This window comes from Giraffa tippelskirchi, chromosome 1 (assembly GCF_054371585.1).
Source record: "Giraffa tippelskirchi isolate mGirTip1 chromosome 1, T2T-mGirTip1v1.2.pri, whole genome shotgun sequence".
Taxonomy (NCBI): domain Eukaryota; kingdom Metazoa; phylum Chordata; class Mammalia; order Artiodactyla; family Giraffidae; genus Giraffa; species Giraffa tippelskirchi.
The window spans coordinates 199,535,621-199,548,702 of NC_137275.1; the positions used below are offsets into that span (position 1 = coordinate 199,535,621).

Here is a 13,082-nt window from a genome sequence, read left to right on the forward strand (position 1 = left end):
CATGCAAGACTGAAAACAGCACACAGGAAGCCTCCTGTTAAATGTATCCTGACAGATCATCTCAATAGATGCAGAGAAAGCTTTTGACAAAATTCAACACCCATTTATGATAAAGCTTGTCCAGAAAACTGGCATAGAAAGAACCAACCTGAACATAAAAAAGTCCATATACAACAAATCCACACCAAACAACATTCTCAATGGGGAAAAACTAAAAGCATTTCCTCTAAGATCAGGAATATGACATGGGCGCTCAGTCTTGCCACTGATAGCTTATGGTGAATGCCATATTTGTGATCTCCAAAGAAGATTTAGCTCCGGGACCAAGGACCAGGCTTGATCACTCTAAAGAGCTTTTGTGTAGACTTCCCTGGTGGCTCAGATGGTAAAGCATCTGCCTACAATCTGGGAGACCCGGGTTCAATCCCTGGGTTGGGAAGATCTCCTGGAGAAGGAAATGGCAGCCCACTCCAGTATTCTTGTCTGGAAAATCCCATGGATGGAGGAGCCTGGTAGGCAACAGTCAGTCTGTGGGGTCGCAAAGAGTCAGACACGACTGAGTGACTTCACTTTCTTTCACTTTCTTTCTTTCACTTTACTAAAGTAAGAAAAGGGACAGAGAAAGCTTCTGACATAGACATCAGAAGGGGGATGGAGAATGCTCCCTTGCTAGTGTTAGGAAGCGAGTTATATACTTTTTTAATTAGTTATTACAATAAATCAAAAGAATGTCTCAAGGTTGTAAAGATCTTACTAGACCCACTCCCATAATTTACATTTTAAGATAACAGGATTAGCCAGAAGGTTTTCAGGAAGGAGAGACTGTCCTCAAGCAGGATACATTGTTGTTATATAATCCTTCAGTTCACTTCAGTCGCTCAGTCGCATCCGACTCTTTGCGACCCTATGAACCGCAGCACGCCAGGCCTCCCTGTCCATCACCAACTCCTGGAGTTCACCCAAACTCATGTCCATTGAGTCGGTGATCCCATTCAACCATCTCATCCTCTGTTGGCCCCTTCTCCTCCTGCCCGCAATCTTTCCCAGCATCAGGGTCTTTTCAAATGAGTCAGCTCTTCGCATCAGGTCGCCAAAGTATTGGAGTTTCAGCTTCAACATCAGTCCTTAGTACAGAGTGTAAACTGAGTTGTTTGTTGTGTAATCATCAGACTAAGGAATGTAGAGAAAAAAAAGATGTCCTTTCCTCCTCCTTGAGAATTCCAGACCCCTATCTCTGCTTTGAGAGCCCAAGACCCCTTTCTCCTCCTTGGGGACCCCAGACGTCTTATCAACCTGCCTAGGAATTGACTCTCTCACCACTATTATTTAACATAGATTTGGAAGTCCTAGCCATGGCGATCAGAAAGGAAAAAGAAATAAAAGGAATCCAGACTGAAAAACATGAAGCAAAACTTTCACTATCTGCAGATGACATGATACTAAACATATAATACTCTAAAGATGCCACTAGAAAATTGCTAGAGCTAATCAACGAATTCAGTAATGTTGCAGGATAACAAATGATTCACAGAAATCCCTTGTATCCTATACTAACAATACAAAATCAAAAAGGGAAATCAGAAAGTAAACAATCCCATTCATCCCTGAAACAAAAAGAATAAAATATCTAGGAATAAAGAGATTAAAAGACATGTATGCAAAAAACTATAAGATATTGATGAAAGAGATCAAACGGGAGAGATATACCATGCTCTTAGATTAGGAGAATCAATATTGTGAAAATTTGAGAATACTACCCAAAGTCATCTACATATTCAATGCAATCCCTATCCAATTACCAATGGAATTTTTCCAGAACTATAACAAAAAATTTTACACATTGTTTGGAAACCCAAAAGACCCCGAATAGGCAAAGCAATTGTGAGAAAGAAAAATGGAGATAGATGAATCAATCTTACTGACTTCAGACTATATTAGAAAGCTACATTCATCAAGACAATATGGTACTGGCACAAAAACAAAAATACAGCTAAACAGAATAGGATAGAAACCCCAGAAATAAACCCATGTACCCATGAGCACCTTATTTTTGAAAAAGGAGGCAGGAATATACAATGGAGAAAAGAGAGCCTCTTAGCTGGAAAAACTGGACAGCTACATGTAAGTGAATGAAATTAGAACACTTCCTAACAACAAACTCAAGTTGAATTAAGGACGTAAAGGTAAGACCAGAAAATATACAGCTCTTAGAGGAAAACACAGACAGTACACTTCTTAACATAAATCACAACAAGATCCTCTTTGACCCCCTCCTAGAGCAATGGAAATAAAAACAAAAATAAACAAATGGAATTTTATTAAACTTAAAAGTTTTTGCACAGCAAAGGAAACTGTAAAGATGAAAGGACAACTCTCAGAATGGGAGACAATAATTACAAACAAAGTAACTGACAAACAATTAATCTACAAAATACATAAACAGCTCCATACAAGAAAAACAAAATCCAATAAAAAAAAAATGAGAAGACCTAAACAGACATTTCTCCAAAGAAGACATAGAGATGGACAATAAACACGTGAAAAGATGCTTAATGTCACTCATTACTAGAGAAATGCAAATCAAAACTACAATGAGGTATCACCTCACACCAACTAGAATTGTCATCATCAAAAAATCTACCAACAATAAATGGTGGCGAGGATGTGGAGAAAGGGAACCCTCCTGCACTACTGATGAGAATGTAAATTGGTACAGCCACTGCGGAGAACCATCATGAAGATTCCTTAACCAACTAGGAATAAATTTACCATATGACCTAGCAACCCCATTACTGAGCATATAGAATGAAAACATGACAATTCAAAATGACACAAACTCCAATGTTCGTACAACATTATTTACAATAGCCAGGACATGGCCGAGTAGAAAGATGTGTACCCTTCTCCTCCAGCGAGAACATCAAAATCACAACTAGCAGCTGAACAACCACTGACAGAAGGATGTTGGAACCCACCAAAAAAAAGATAACCCACGTCCAAGGACAAAGGAGAAGTCACAACAAGATGGTAGGAGGGGCACAATCATGTTAAAATCAAACCCCATACCTGCCAGAGACTCTTGGAGGACATAAATAAAATCTTGTGCGCAACAGGACCCAGGGGAAAGGAGCAGTGACCTCCACAAGAGAGTGAGCCAGACCTGCCTGTGAGTGTTTCAGGGTCTCCTGAGGAGGTGTGGGTCAGCAGCAGCCTGCTGTGGGGACAGGAGCACTAGCAGCAGCAGTCTTAGGAGATGCAATGTGTTGACATTAGACCTAGCATAGAGCCTGGAGCCCTACCATAGAGCCGCCAGGTGGGTGATACACAAACTGGAGAACAACTATAACAAAGAAGTTCTTAATGTAATTTGAAGGTTCTAGGCCCCTCATCAGACTTCCCAATCTGAGGATCTGACAAAGAGACCGGGAATCCCCAGTTTTGAAGGTCAGCACAATTTGACTAAGGAACAATTTCCAGAGGACTAGGGAAACAGAGACTCTTGGAAGGCACAAAGAAAACCTTGCGTGCACCAGGACTCAGGGGAAAGGAGCAGTGACCCAACGAGAGACTGAGCCAGACTTGCCTGTGAGTGTGTGGGAGTCTCCTGCAGAGGAGTAGGTTGACAGTGGCCTGCTGCAGGGTCAAGGGCAATGGCAGCAGCAGTCCTGCCAGGTGCAGTGTGTTGGCATAAGTCCTCTTGGAGGAGGTTGAATTAGTACTACCATAGAGAATGCAGACTCCAGGCTGGGTCCATCTCAGGCCAAACTACAGGGAGGGACCTCAACCCCACCCATGAACAGAAAATTGGATTAAAGATTTACTGAGCAGGGTCCTGCCTACCAGAGCAAGAACCAGTTATCCTCACAGCCATTCCCTCCCATCAGGAAGCTTGCACAGGCCTCTTATCCTCATCCATCAGAGGGCAGACAGAAGAAGCAAGAACTGCAATCCCATGGCCTCCAGAATGAAAACCACAATCACTGAAAACTACCCAAAATGATAACATCAATTACAGCCTTGTAACTCAATGTATCTCACTGAAACTATGAGCAGTGCCATTCAGGGCCATCCAAGACAGATGGGTCATGGTGGAGAGTTCTGACAAAATGAGGTCCACTGGAGAAGGGAATGTCAAACTACTTCATTTTTCTTGTTTTGAGAGCCCCAGAATACTATGAGATGGCAAAAAGACATGAAACTGGAAGATAAGCCCCCCAGGTTGGTAGATGTCCAATATACTAGAGAACAGTGAAGAAATAGCTCCAGAAAGAATGAAGAGGCTGAGCCAAAGTGGAAACAATGCTCAGTTGTGGATGTATCTGGTGCTGAAAGTAAAGTCCAATGCTGTTAAGCACAATATTGCGTAGGAACCTGAATGTCAGGTCCATGAATCAAGGTAAAGTGGATGTGGTCAAACAGGAGATGGCAAGAGTGAACATCAACATTTGAGGAAGGGAATGGGCGAATTTAATTCAGATGACAATTACATCCACTACTGTGGACAATAATCCCTTAGAAGGAATGGAGTAGTACTCATAGTCAACAAAACAGTCTGAAATGTAGTACTTGGGTGCAATCCCAAAGGCGACAGAATGATCTAGGTTCAAGTCCAAAGCAAACCATTCAACATCACAGTAATACAAGTCCACGCCCCAAAAAATAATGCCAAAGAAGTTGAAGCCAAACAGTTCTATGAAGACCTACAAGACATTATAGAACTAACACCAAAAAGAGATGTCCTTTTCATTATAGGGGATTGGAATGCAAAACTAGGAAGTCAAGAAACACCTGGAGTAACAGGCAAGTTTGGCCTTACAGTACATAATGAAGCAGGGCAAAGACTAACAAGAGTTTTGCCAAGATAACACACTGATCATAGCAAACACCCTCTTCCAACAACACAAGAGACAGCTCTACATATGGAAATCAATAGATGGTCAATACCTAAATCAGACTAATTATATTCCTTGCAGCCAAAGATGGAGCTCTACACAGTCAAGAAAAACAAGACTGGGAGCTGACTATGGCTCAAATCATGAGCTCATTATTGCAAAATTCAGACTTGAATTAAGGGGAGTAGGGAAAACCACTAGGCCATTCAGGTATGAACTAAATGAAATCTCTTAATTATACAGTGGAAGTGAAAAATAGATTCAAGGGATTAGATTTGATAGACAAAATGCCTGACATACTATGGATGGAGGTTCATAGCACATAGGAAGTGGTGACCAAAACCATCCCAAAGAAAAGAAATGCAAGAAAGCAAAATGGTTGTCTGAGGAGGCCTTAAAATAGCTGAGAAAAGAAGAGAAGCAAAAAGTAAAGGAGAAAGGGAAAGATATACCCCAGGGAATGCAAAGTTTCAAAGAATAGCAAGGAGAGATAAGAAAGCCTTCTTAAGTGAACAATGCAAAGAAATAGAGGGAAACAATAAAATGGAAAAGACTAGCAATTTCTTCAAGAAAATTAGAGATACCAAGGGAATATTTCATGCAAAGATGGGCATGATAAAGGACAGAAAGAGTATGCACCTAACAGAAGCAAAAGATATTAAGAAGAGGTGTCAAAAATACACAGAAGAACTGTACAAAAACGATCTTCATGACCCAGATAATCACGATGGTGTGATCACTCACCTGGAGCCAGACATCCTGGAATGTGAAGTTAAGTGGGCCTTAGGAAGCATCACTACAAACAAAGCTAGTCGAGGTGATGGAATTCCAGTTGAGCTATTTCAAATCCTAAATGATGATGCTGTGAAAGTGCTGCACTCAATATGTCAGCAAATTTGGAAGACTCAGCAGTGGCCACAGGACTGGAAAAGGACAGTTTTCATTCCAATTCCAAAGAAAGGCAATGCCAAAGAATGCTCAAACTACCACACAATTGCACTCATCTCACACACTAGTAAAGTAAATGCTCAAAATTCTCCAAGCCAGGCTTCAGCAATACGTGAATTATGAACTTCCAGATGTTCAAGTTGGTTTTAGAAAAGGCAGAGGAACCAGAGATCAAATTGCCAACATCCGCTGGATCATCGAAAAAGCAAGAGAGTTCCAGAAAAACATCTATTTCTGCTTTATTGACTATGCCAAAGCCTTTGACTGTGTGGATCACAATAAACTGTGGAAAATTCTGAAAGAGATGGGAATACCAGACCACCTGACCTGCCTCTTGAGAAACCTATATGCAGGTCAGGAAGCAACAGTTAGAATTGGACATGGAACAGACTGGTTCCAAATAGGAAAAGGAATACATCAAGGATGTATATTGTCACCCTGCTTATTTAACTTATATGCAGAGTACATCATGAGAAACGCTGGGCTGGAAGAAACACAAGCTGGAATCAAGACTGCTGGGAGAAATATCAATAACCTCAGATATGCTGATAACACCATCCTTATGGCAGAAAGTGAAGAAGAACTAAAGAGCCTCTTGATGAAAGTGAAAGAGGACAGCGAAAAAGTTGGCTTAAATCTCAACATTCAGAAAACTAAGATCATGGCATCCGGTCCCATCACTTCATGGCAAATAGATGGGAAACAGTGGAAACAGTGTCAGACTTTATTTTTTGGGGCTCCAAAATCACTGCAGATGGTGATTGCAGCCATGAAATTAAAAGACGCTTACTTCTTGGATGGAAAGTTATGATCAACCTAGACAGTATATTAAAAAGCAGAGACATTACTTTGTCAACAAAGGTCTGTCTAGTCAAGGCTATGATTTTTCCAGTAGTTATGTATGGATGTGAGAGTTGGACTAGAAAGAAAGCTGAGCACAGAAGAATCGACGCTTTTGAACTGTGGTGTTGGAGAAGACTCTTGAGAGTTCCTTGGACTGCAAGGAGATCAAATCAGTCCATTCTAAAGCAGATCAGTCCTGGGTGTTCATTGGAAGGACTGACGTTGAAACTGAAACTCCAGTACTTTGGCAACCTGATGTGAAGAGCTGACTCATTTGAAAAGACCCTGATGCTGGGAAAGATTGAGGGCAGGAGGAGAAGAGGATGACAGAGGATGAGATGGTTGGATGGCATCACCAACTCAATGGACATGAGTTTGGGTGAACTCCAGGAGCTGGTGATGGACAGGGAGGCCTGGCGTGCTGCGATTCACGGGGTCGTGAGGAGTAGGACGACTGAACGACTGAACTGAACTCAATGGATTTATAATAGCCAAGACATGGAAACAACCTAAATGTTCTTCCACAGTAAAATGGATAAAGAAGATATACATAAACACAAAAACAGACATACATACATACATACAATGGAATACTGTTCAGCCACAAAAAAGAAATTATGCCATTTGCGAAAACATGGATGAATCCAGAGATTATCATATTAAGTGAAGTAAATCATAAAGAGAAAGGGGCAAATACAGGGTATCATTTATATGTAGAATCTAAAAAGATACCAATGAACTTATTTGCAAAAGAGAAATAAACTCAAAGACAGAAAACAACTTTTGGTTACCAAACAGAAAAAGGGGGGAGGGATAAAATAGGAGTTTGGGATTAACATATGGACATCACTATATATAAAATAGATAACCAACAAGGACTGACTGTATAGCATAGGAAACTATACTCATTATCTTGTATTAACCTTTAATGGGAAAGAATCTCAAAAAGAATATATACACTGTATATATATATATATATATATACGTGTGTGTGTGTTTGTGTACAAATATGTGTGTGTGTATATTTGTATAACTGAATCATTTTGTTATATACCTGAAACTAACACAACACTGTAAATCAACTATATTTCAATAAATATTTTTCAAATGCCAAAACAATTCACCACAGTTAAAAACAAAAATAAAAATGAAAAGCATGAGCAGAGAAAAAATATAAAAAACTAGGAAAACTGTGCAATTTATATTGCCAAAAAATGGCTATAAAATATGCTCGATATACTGATTAAAAATTAGCACATCAACAGGAAAATGGATAAGAAATAACAGTTCAATAAAAAAGAAATACAGATGAATTACAAACAAAAAAGAAGTTCCACCTCACTGATCAGAAGAGGAAAGCTTGTAAAACTAAATTTTAGTTATCATTTTTTAATCACATTTGTAAAAATGCAAAAAGTTTGATGACATACTCTATTTGTAAGGTTGTGGAGAAGAAACACACACTCTTAGACTGTTGGCTCTTACCTAAGTTACCTCCAGAATCCTACTACTTCTTGTAACTAACTCTCCTATGATCATCATCCCTTGCTAGGATTACAGAAATAGCCTCCTATATTGTTCCTGCTTTCACTACTACACAACTAGAGTCTTATCTTCAAAACACAGACTTTCCTTTTAAACTGTAAAAACTGTAAGTCAGAACTATGATTTTGGCTCAAAAGAATAAAAATGAAAACCTCGGGACTTCCCTGGAGACTCAGTGGTTAAGATTTCACGGTTCAATGCAGGGGGTGTAGGTTCGATCTCTGGTCAGGGAGCAAAGACCCCACATGCCTCATGGCCAAAAACACAAAACACAAAACACAAAACGGAAGCAATACTGTAAGAAATTTAATAAAGACTTGAAAAAAGTGGTCCACAACAACAACAAAAAAACTTAAAAAAAAGAAAACCCTCCGAATCCCCCACTGAGAGAGATAATGTGCTCATGAATTGGAAGACTCATTTTGAACAAGATGCCAATTCTCCTCAAATTGAGCTATATTACAGATTCTACAGACAGTGCAGTCAAAATCAAACTCTCAGCAGGTTTTCCTGAGATCAACAAGCTGATTTTCAAAACTTTCTATAGAGAAGCAAAGAACTTTGAATCTCCAAAACACTCTTTAAAAAAGTTAGAAGACACAGGTTATTTGATTTCAAGAGTTAGTGTAAAGAGACACTCATCAAGAAAATATGGTATTAACAAAAGGATTTAAGATCATCAGAAGTGAACAGAGTCCACAAAGATATAAAAAGTAGACTTGTGGTTGCCAAGTTGGAGCAGAGGCAGGGGAGGGAAGGACTTGGAGTTTGGGATTAGCAGATGCAAACTATTATATATATGATGGATAAACAACAAGATCTTACTATGTAGCACAGGGAACTATATTCTATATCCTGCGATAAACTATAATGGAACAGAATATAAAAAAGAATGTACTGAATATATATATACACACATATATATATATATTCAACTTAGTCAATTTGTTATGCAGCAGAAATTAACATAACATTGTAAATCTACTATACTTCAATAAAAATATTTAGAAAATAAAAAAAGAAGTAAACAATCCAGAAACAGATCCATACGTAGGATGCTAGTTGATTTCCCTCAGAAGTGCTAATGCAATTCAATAGAGAAAGCATATTCTTGTCAACAAATGGTGCTGACAGATACGTATCCACAGGTAAAAATCACAAACAAGGCAAGTGTATGTTCTTCTACATCACAATATTTAGATTCACTACTAGCACGGAATACTAACACCCTCAGACACAGAAATTCTTAGCTTTACATTGGGCCTAATAGAACATACTTTGTCCTTTCCTGATTGGCAACAATTATACTGAAATAAAATTTTAAAGCTGATCAAAAAGGAAATTACTGATATGAGAAACAAATACTCTGAAATCCTAAGAGAATACTATCAACACGCTCATAAAAATACATTTAAATAAAAATGAACAATTTTCTATGAAAATGTTATGATGGAAGAAAAAAATACAAATCCAGCATAGACTTATGACCAATAAATACTCAAAAGCTTCATGCAAAAAGTCTTCATAAGGCCCTAATTCATAGGTGAGCTTCACAAAACCTACATGTAACACAATTTTCTCATCTAAAATATTATTAAAGGAGCAGGAAAATGTCCCATTTCCTTTCATGAGACTATGACCATGCCATGATACCATAACTGGACACAGAAACAAGAAAGTATGTGTAATTCAACTTGTGAATACAAAAATAAAAATCCTAAATACAGTACTAGCAAAAACTCCTAGGAAAACATGTAAGAAGCAACTTACCAAACTTATTAGCAATTAAGGTCTACACAGGGATTTTAGTACACTAGAAAATCTATTATACTGTTTACAATATTTATAAAGTTTTGCTCCAATAGATAAACAAAAATGTGTGTGTGTGGTAGTTATTCAGTCGTGTCCAACTCTTTGCAATCCCATGGACTGTAGCCTGCCAGGATACTCTGTCCGTGGAATTCTCCAGGGAACAATACTGGAGTGGGTAGCCATTCCCTTCTCCAGGGGAACTTCTCAACCCAGGGATCAAACCTGGGTCTCCATGATTTCAGGCAAGTTTTTTAATCAACATAATTTAATACACATTCATGACTAATGTAAAATCTTGGCACCCTGGTTCCTGGAAGTAACCTACTTACCCTGACAAAGCTTACCTATCAAAGGCTGACAGCAAACATCACAGTGAACAGTAAGACAGTGTATATTATCCCTCAAGATGACTTGATCTATTTCTATTCTTCCTTTTCCATTAACACATGGATGCCTCTAGACTTATAAATCCAGTACAATGCAGAATGGGGAAATAATAAAGTGCTCACCTGAATTATGTTCATTTTCTGCTTTGGGGAGAGTACAGAATTGTGGTTCAGCTGAGAGGACAGAAAGAAGATGGGTGTCATGAGATTTAACCTATCGTATAGCTCCCAGATTCACCACCCCAAATCTCAGCACCCCAATTGGGGATCATCTTCCTTATTTTCATCTTTCTCTGGGCCTTGAAAAGGCATAAAAGGGATCTTATACAGGTGGCACCACCTCTCTTTGTGTGACTCTGAGATGACCATGAGGATTACATCTGCGGTTTTTTACTAAGAGAATGTAAACTTTTCTCAACTGTTTAAAAATAATGCATGGGTCCTCCTAACACAAATAAATAAAAACAACAGATTAGTTGAATTAAATACACCAAAGAATAAGACACTATTCTTTCATTAAAACTAACTTAGCAGAAAAATACTCAGTATGTATCATTTATCTATTTTTCTTACTATTAATAATATTATTTACCCCCGGTATAAACAATCCACAGAAAGCCTAGATAGGATGCTATAAGGCAAGAAATTTTAATTGTTTTAGCTGTGATGTATTTGTTAAAAGGTCTTTTTGATAAGATGTTTTTGGTGACTAACCTATGACAGCATCAAGTGCACTGTTCTCCTCCTAATTCTGTCACAAACTGAGTTTCCCTGGACAAATTACTGAACCTTTCAGGCTCAACATCTTTAAAGTTTTCAAGAGAGTTAAATTAGATGACCTTGGAAAGCCCTTCACATATCATCATTCTGGGATCCTGGGAGGTCAGGATGTCACAAGTGTCACAGCATCTGCTGTAATAAGTGGGGGCCATTTAAGGGGAGCAGAGACAGCGTTTCCTCCCTCTGCTGGTTATTTCTTACCCCCAGCCCTTGCCCTCACAAGCTCTCCAACAAAATGTCTCTTCCTGAGTAGCCTGCCTCTGGACCACCTCGGCTCACCTTGCTCTTCTCAACAATGGCCCACACTCCCCACTGTCAAGAGTCTGGTGGCTTCTGGAGGTGGCATCATCACCAAGACTGGCTCATTCTGAGCAGGGGCATTAAGAACAGCTTCTGATCTTGTAAATTTAGGATCTACTCCTTTCTAGGCCCGGTCTGTCTCTGCTGTGAGATTCTGGAGTGAGGTCTAAAGTCTTATGCGTGCTCTCTTCCAGGTAAGGCTCCCTTTTACAGAGACTCCCTGCTTCCAACCTCACAAGGATCGCTTTATTTCAAGGTAAGTGGGATGTAGATCTAAGAAGCAAATTCATTTTAGGAGCAAACGCCTAATTCTTGGAATTCATTATAATATCACGTAAAAGAGAGACAGCCTGACAATGCAGAAGGGGCCAGGGACCTCTGTCTGCCCCAAGTGACATGAAGAGACACTAGAATTCCCAGAACACATCTGACACATGGTAGGATTCCATCTACATTCACGTTCCTTATATTTTTGGATATTGGAGGCAGGCCACTTTGCTAAGGACTGTGAAGGCTACAATGACAGTTTTAGGTTGGTGTGATATTTAGATAAAGCCTGAGGCTACAAGTAAAGCACACCTGCCCTTGAATCTGAATTCCCTCACCACTAACTTATGACCTGAGCACATCGTTCCACCACCCTGAGCCTCCATTTTTGTTAAAGAGGTTGTGAGGTTACATAAAGCTGTCCAATGAAAAAGAATAAAGTGTCTGGCAACTATAATAGCACTGTAACTTACTCAGTGCTCATTATCTAGCACTTGTATAAATACTTTGCAAGGGATGACTTAGGTCTAAGTTTCAAAACAACGCCATGAAACAGTCATCATTAGTATCATTTTCATATAAGAAACTGGACTTTTATCCAGGTTCCTTCTGTAACCCTGCTTACAGGTGACAGACCTGGCATTTACCCAGGCCCTTCTCCCTCCAGAGCTAGAGTTCTCGTTGCAGACCCACGGCCATCATCAGCGGTATAAATTCACTCTCCTGTCGCCGACATGGACTTTTTCCCCTGTCAGGCTGCAGGCGGGGCCAAGTCCAATGTCCCACACAACCACGCCTAGACTGAGCACCAGTTCTTAACCGGACCAACCCGACCTGCACCCTGGGAGCCCGAGCGCCCGGGTCACCCCTTACTGGCCTTCCCCAGGCTGCGGGCCCGCTCCGGCATGTACACCAGCGTTGGTGGGAGTGCGTTTCAAAGATTTTCCGCTCTCATCCCTAGGCACAAAGGCACCCCTCCCAGCTGACCCCCCGCCCCCTCGCACTCTCACCACGGGTGCGCACCTTTCACTTTCCGAGCAGAACCCCACGTTACGACACCGCTCCCCTAGAGTTCAGAGAAGACGAGTGAGGAGGCGGGGCTACGGCTGCACACGCGCAGTAGAAGCCCAGAATGCTCTTCCCAGAGTGCCGCTCGGTGGAACAGACGGGTTCAAGACTACATTTCCCATAGACCTCCGCGTCCACAGTTGTGGTCTCTCTGGAGGCTTTTATGTATTTTAGAAAGCAGCAGAGCAGTGTCTTAAAACCTGTCCAGAATCTCAAGGATTCTGAAGAGAACAGGTTAAAT

The 13,082-nt window shown here is 40.1% G+C and overlaps 1 protein-coding gene across 4 annotated transcripts in view; it reads right to left on the reverse strand.

The window, feature by feature from the left end:
- The window catches only part of LOC145518543 (uncharacterized), a 34,233-nt gene extending 21,392 nt beyond the window's left edge, over positions 1–12,841 (reverse strand). For all 4 annotated transcript variants that reach the window (XM_081523235.1, XM_081523227.1, XM_081523220.1 and 1 more), the window contains exons 1-2: positions 12,797–12,841; positions 10,550–10,600 (exon numbers count right to left, since the gene is read on the reverse strand). Coding sequence is in view for 2 of the 4 variants with exons in the window: in XM_081523220.1 (XP_081379346.1) it covers positions 10,550–10,564 (15 nt within the window). In the remaining 2 variants the exon portion in view is untranslated. The remainder of the gene's footprint in view (positions 1–10,549; positions 10,601–12,796) is intronic.
- Between the last annotated feature and the right edge of the window lie 241 nt (positions 12,842–13,082).